At 49.5% G+C, this 6,579-nt stretch overlaps 1 protein-coding gene across 1 annotated transcript in view; it reads right to left on the reverse strand.

Moving 5' to 3' along the window:
- Positions 1–3,167, reverse strand: part of Ep300 (E1A binding protein p300) — a 66,438-nt gene extending 63,271 nt beyond the window's left edge. Inside the window, exon 1 of the mRNA XM_038342590.2 lies at positions 2,466–3,167. Within this exon, the coding sequence (XP_038198518.1) occupies positions 2,466–2,559 (94 nt within the window). The 5' untranslated portion in view covers positions 2,560–3,167. The remainder of the gene's footprint in view (positions 1–2,465) is intronic.
- Positions 3,168–6,579: the final 3,412 nt, after the last annotated feature.

A 6,579-nucleotide genomic window follows, 5' to 3' on the forward strand; every position in this document is an offset into this window, starting at 1 on the left:
AAACCAAAAAAAAAAAAAAAATTGGGTTTAAATACTTATTTATTCTGTAATACTTCAGTTTATATCATCTGTGTTTGGTGGTGTAAACCCTTAATCCCACCAATGAGGAGGCAGAGGCAGGCAGCTCTCTAAATTCCAGAAAAGCCAGGGCTTGATAGTGATACCCTGTATCCCATTAAAAAAGGTTAAGAGCTCTGGCTGCTCTTCCAGAGGACCCAGGTTCAATTTGCAGTATCCAATGGCAGCTCACAACCATCCATAAGTCCAGTTCCAGGGGACCTGACAGCTATGGCAAAACAAGCCTGGCACTGTGGCACAGGTCTTTAATCCCAGCACTCAAGAGGCAGAGGCAAGAAGTTTGAGGCCAGTATGGTCTACATTGAGAGCTGAAGTATAGTCAGAGATATATATATTCGAAAAGAGCAAAATATTAACTCGCTACAACTTTAAGAAAAAAGTTACTATTTACATAAAATTTTAGTACCAAGAATAAATCAATTTCAGTGTTCAATTTTTTTCATATTTGAGACTAGTAATTGGCGACAGGCAGTGGTGGCACACACCTTTAATCCCAGATCTTGGGAGGCAGAGAAAGTTCCAGGACAGCCAGGTCTACACAGAGAAACAAAACAAAACAAGAAATTATGAAAAAAAGAAAAGATTCCAGTAACTGTATCCAAGGATATGCAAAGCAAGTTTCTCTTTTTAACCACGAAAGTTAGTCAAAGCTATACAAGTTAGCTAATTACATAGATTAGACATACACTTAGAGAATACAGTAGTCCACATGAACAGAAATGTTTGAATAAAACTTCAAGACTAAGCCACTTAAACTAGGACTTTTCAAAGTAATTCATTTGAAAAGTTTTCCATACAGTTTTTAAGTTACTGGCTAGGTCAAATATGGTAACTTGTGAACAAATTACAGAACTACATTATTGCATGGTAGGGGACGATGACAAAAGAGCATAGGAGAATGTCTGTAGACATTCTCTATACCTACAAATACGGAAAATTCTGATGACATAATATTTTTAAACTTCTCTGAGACTACACAAACTTCACCGCTGAATACTCATGTTCAACTAAAGTTAGAGCCTTTAAGAACACTGCAAGATTTGCCCTTCACAATCGTTGCAGCTTAACAGACTCATGCAAAGAATACAGCCTCTAGAAGCAAAGGAAAGCACCTGTTCTATCTTATTTTCATACTTTAATAGAGTCTTACTCAGAAACATGGTCAACAGTTCTTTACAAACTTACAGGGTACATTTAACCCCATTATGCACTCTCACTGGCAGATGGAAGGATGACGTTGAGCCTGTCCTGAGTTAAAGAGATGTTTGTAGTAAGGGGGAACATCTTGTGGACTGTCAGGTGACCAGCCATTATTCTTTTTCATTATCCTGGCCTCTCAAACAACTCAGACAGCAAAAGAGAACCTGGCTGGTGACTATCATAATAACACTACTAAACTAATAATGATAACACTAAACTAAGTAAGCAGAAAAAAGAACAGGATCAGAGTCTCCCTGCATTTCTCCTAACAAAGGGGCAGAGTGGAGAAAAGAAACTCCTTGATCTTGTTAACTGAAACAGCAAAATTCCAAAAAATAAAACATACACAAAATTTACTATATATTTTCAAACTTATACAATCACTTTAGTTGGAAGTCCATGACTGGGGTTCTTTCAATTTCTAATCTCCATTTCTAATTACCTAATTTCAAAAAAGCTTTATCTTTTTCTCTTTCCTCCTAAATAAGTAACAGTAAGGTGCAAAGAAAATGCCTCAGGTCTCCTCACCTGATGACTGAGTCTGAGACATTTTGGTTTCACACCAAACAGATGTAAAATGAACTGTATTCCATCCTGATTCTTTAAGCAAGAATGGGGAAAGGGGACCAAAGAATAGTATTTTGTTATACTTCATGTTACCCTTCAAATCCTGGATCACACACACTCGTAAGATTTTCCTTCCAACCCCATTCCTCAACAGAAAGTCTGCTCAGACCAAAAATTCTTGAAAGTGGGAAAGCAAAGGAAAATAAAGTGCAATAGGAGAGAAGGATTTAAAATACCTCACTCACCAGTAGCATCAAAAAAAAAAAAAAAAAAAAAAAAAAAACCTAAAAGTGCAGGAAAGTGCTTACACACAAGTGTACCGGCATTCCCCAAATTAATTTGCATGTAGCCAACAATAAAGGTCCATGCACCACCAACTCCGAGCACTTAATTCCAGAACACACAACGATGTGGAATGACAGTGTTGCAATGACTGTATCAGAAGGCAAAGAAAATGGTTGGGCTGCTGGACGTCCTCAACCAGCCCATTCAAACACCTTCAAAATTAAACACTGGCCGAGGCACGGGGAAGACATACACAGAAACACCGAGAAATAAGGGTGCAACGACCAGAAAAAAAACGAAGGGAAAGGTGGAAGGCCGGGAGTCCCGAGACTAACCTGTGCCGTCGCTGGCCGAGGCCGAGAGGGCCGGAGACGAGAGTTTAGGCCGCTTGGCTGAAGGCGGCCCCGGTTCCACCACATTCTCGGCCATTTTTAATTCTTTCGGAGATACAGCCGAGGAAAAACGAAAATCCTGAGGAAATCTCTTCTTCGGCCCGGGGTCCCCGCCCCGCTCCGAAGGGTGGGCTCGAGAGCTCCGCCGCCACCCAAGGGGGGTGGGGGAAGTTCCTTTTTCTCTTCGCCCGGTTGCGGCGGCCGGAGAGGGATGCGGACTCCACAGAAATGGTAGGGGCAAGTGCGAGGGGCCGGGCCTGAGGAGGGCACAGCAACACTGATCCGACGGGCACGTCCGCTGCAGCGAATTCTCGGGAACTCACAGCTCTACAAACGCAGTCCCCAGCCCGCCACGGCGGGCCCGTACCCAGCCGAGGTCTCTCGGAGCTCCGCCGCCGCCATCAGCCTCTTCCTCCTCGGCGCTGTCCTCCTCCTTCTCATCGCCACAAGGAGGCGGGGGCGAAAAAGGGGGAGAGGAGGAGGCGACCAAAGACACTCACCTCCTCCCGGTGCCCCCTCCCGGGCCTGCGCCCCCCTCCTCCTTCTCCTCCTCCTCCTGCTGCCGCTGCGCTCCGCGCCGCCGCTGCCGCTGCCGCACCGGCCCCTAATGGCCGCACTGAGCTCAGCCGAGCCGAGAGCCAGACTGGCGCCGCCGCCGCCGCCGCCTCACATAGCGCAGCGGACGGCGGAGGCGCGGCGACAACGCGGAGCGTGGAGCTCGCCGGCCCGGAGGGCCAGAGGGGCCGGGCCGAGTAGGGCCGCCCGCGCTGACGCGGAGCCCACCGACGCGGCCTCCCCGCGCGCCGCGCTCTCCGCCTCCGCCCGCAAGCCCGCGGCGGAGAAATAAGTAGGGGCCGCCTCTCCGGCCCTCACCCCGGCGGCCAGGTGCCGGGAGCTCCCGCCCCCCCCCCCCCGGGGGCCTGGCTCGGGGCCGCCCTGGACGGCGGGCAAAGGCGCCGCGGGGCGCGGGGTTATGTAATGGTATCCCCCTTAGGCGTCGACCGGCCGGGCCCCGGTGGGGGTGTGTGCGGGCAGGAGGGGGCTGGGGGTCGCCTCAGCCTCTGCGCCCCGGGCCCCCTGCCAATGTCTCGACCGCGGCCGCTGCTCTCCGGCCCGGTCCCCTCCGCGCTCCCTGCTCCCGCAGTTCGCACTCAGCCGGGCGTCCCGCTTGTACGCCCGGTCCCTCTCGCTCTCTCTTCCCCCCCAGCCTAACACACAAACAAGATGGCGGCTGTTGTTTCTTGCCTCTGCCGAATCCTCCTTACAGGATAGCGGTAGCGGCGGCGGCCGGAAATGAGCCAAGATGGGGGGGGCGGGTGAGGCAAAGAGGGGCGGGGCCGGGCCTCCGGGGGCGGAGCGGGGCGGGGCCTCGGAATAGCAGCTCACACAATGGGGGAAGCGGCGCCGGGGGCGGTGCCGACTCCAATCACGGGATCCGCCCAAGGGCCCAACGCGGTAGGCGCTTCCGCAAACTCCCCCGGCGTCACTCGGTGGCTCCCTTTAAAGGGGAGGTCTTGAAGGAGGGGGGTCGGGAGGGTGGACTTAGAACGTATTTTCAGTCGGTGGACTTTTACGGGAGAAGGTGCCAGGGCTGGGTCTCTGCGTAGAAGGCGGTGGGAGCTCAGGCGCTGCTCCGCGAACAAGTGAAGACACGGTCGGAGCGCCCGAGTTTTGCCCTAGCAGGTTGATCGTTAGAACCCCATTAAGTCCAGGCACCTGCTATTTTTCGGGTTAGAGACACTTTGCATCTCCTTCATCACCTTTTCGAAAGGAGCGGGTTGTTCATTTCCCAAAGTCACACTGCGAGTTCTTCCCATTTTGTCTGAAATATCTGATTCCAGAGGGGGAAAAAAATCTGGACTACGTGAGTTCGAGACCAGCCTGGTCTACAAGAGCTAGTTCCAGGACAGGCTCCAAAGCCACAGAGAAACCTTGTCTCGAAAAACCAAAAAAAAAAAAAAATCTGGACTACGAAAATATTGATAATTACAAAAAACAGGAAAAAGCCACAGCAGGGTAAAGCAATCCAGGACTAGATTCCGTGTGATTTCGCCCTTCACGTGTCTACACATCTTTACCAAGCAACACTCTCAAAAAAGACTTGAGAACTATTTTTCTGAATCTGCCTGAAACTTCCAAGATCCTTTGGGGGTATTTCCAACCTTCTCTAACAGATGAGCTTAATAAAAGACCATGTTCTTCAGTGCCTTAAATATAAATATGGAAGAAGGCAAAAAAAAAAATACTAAGTGCTAAAGATAATATGACACTCGTGTAAGTGGAGACTGCTCGTTCGTTTCCGGCCGCCCAGAAAAGATGTGAGGAAATGCTCCCGTGGAGTCCAGTGTGTAGGGCTGCTGAAAGCAGGGAGTATGCTTTTAGGTTCCTCCAATTAGGATTTCTCTGTTGGGCATCCTGAAAGCAAGGTAGCATGCCGAGGTCCTAAGTGACTCTGAGGGAAACCTTCAAGCCATTACCAACCGGACGGGTAGTGAGTTTGCCTGCTATTCCTGAGGCCTTAAATTCAGTCACTAGTACTGCCAGGAAAAAAATTTTTTTCTCAGATTTGTTTTTTTTTTTTTTAACTCCATTTCTTTGGTGTGTCTCTGTAAGTGTGTGAACGTATGTGTCCATGGCCTACGTTGTGGCAGTCAGGACCATCCGGGGAGGTCAGTTCTCTCCTTCTGTATTGTAGGTTCTGAGAATCCAACCCAGAACTCAGACCTAGCAGTTTGTTTCCACACATCAGGCCATATTTTCCCATATTTCACATTTTATCCTGTCTTGCCATTTATCTGGGTTTCCTTAGTTTTTGCTGTTTGACTTCTAAGAGAATAGTTTGAGAAACTAGAATTAGCTGGGGGGGGGGGGGGCAGGGCAGGCATACTTTTAATCCCAGCACTCAGGAGGTGGAGGCAGGCAGGTGGGTCTCTGCATTCCAGACCAGCTTGGCCTACAGAGCAAGCTCCAGGTCAGCCAGGGCTACACAGAAGAACACTTTCTGGAAGAAAAAGAGAGGAGTGAGAGACAAGAATTAAAGCTGGTGAGGTAGCTCAGCTGTATAAGGTGACTGCCACCAAGTCTAAAGACCAGATGTCCTTCCCAGGAGCCATGCAGTAGACGAAGAGAACCAACCAAGCCATGCAGTAGACGAAGAGAACCAACCGACGCGGGAAAATGACCTGCCGATGCTGTGAAGTGATGAATGGATTCTGGCTTGTGATCTTCAGACCTCGTTCAGGCAAACAGTGGGGAGAAAAACACAAGACCTAGGAACGGAAGCCAGGGCTTGGCTCAACTAGGCGAGTATTCTGCTGCTGAGCTACTTCTCAATCAAGTCCAGTCAAGTGTTTTTGATTTTCACTTTGAGACATTTATCTTGTTAGATGCCCAGGCTAGCTTTGAACATGCAATCCTCCTATTGCAGCCCCTAAGTGCTATAATGATAATGGGTAGGTTACCGCAAGTGGCTCGTGAAGTGTCTCCTTCAAACTGTTACCGCGCAGAGGCTGGGGATGTGACTCAGAGGGCAGAGTGCTCTCCTAGCCTGTGAGACCCTCAGTTCGGTCTCCAGCATCGCAAAGACTGGACATAATTTCTACACACCTGTAACCCCAGCACTTGGAGAATGGGGGCACAGAGGTGGACATGAAGGCAGGACAAGAATAAGACCTTAAGGTTAACCTCTACCACATCAAAAGTGGGACAAGTGTGGTGGGTCATGCCTTTAGCTCCAGCACTTGGGAGGAGGAGGCAAGAGGATCTGTGAGTTTGAGGTCAGCCTGCTCCACATAGTGATTTCCAGGATAGCCTGGGCTACCTAGAAAGACCCGGTCTCAAGAAAAAAAAAAGTGAGATTGGAAGAGCTCGAGAGATCACTGGTTAAGAGCATTGACTACTCTCCCAGCAGACTCAGGTTTGATTCCCAGCATCCACATGGCAACTTACAACCATCTATATAACTCCAGTTTGAAGGGACCCTATGCCCTCTGACCTCCAAGGGCACCAGGCATGCATGTTGTCCACATACACACATTTAGACAAAATACTCATGCAT

This window comes from Arvicola amphibius, chromosome 9 (assembly GCF_903992535.2).
Source record: "Arvicola amphibius chromosome 9, mArvAmp1.2, whole genome shotgun sequence".
Taxonomy (NCBI): Eukaryota; Metazoa; Chordata; class Mammalia; order Rodentia; family Cricetidae; genus Arvicola; species Arvicola amphibius.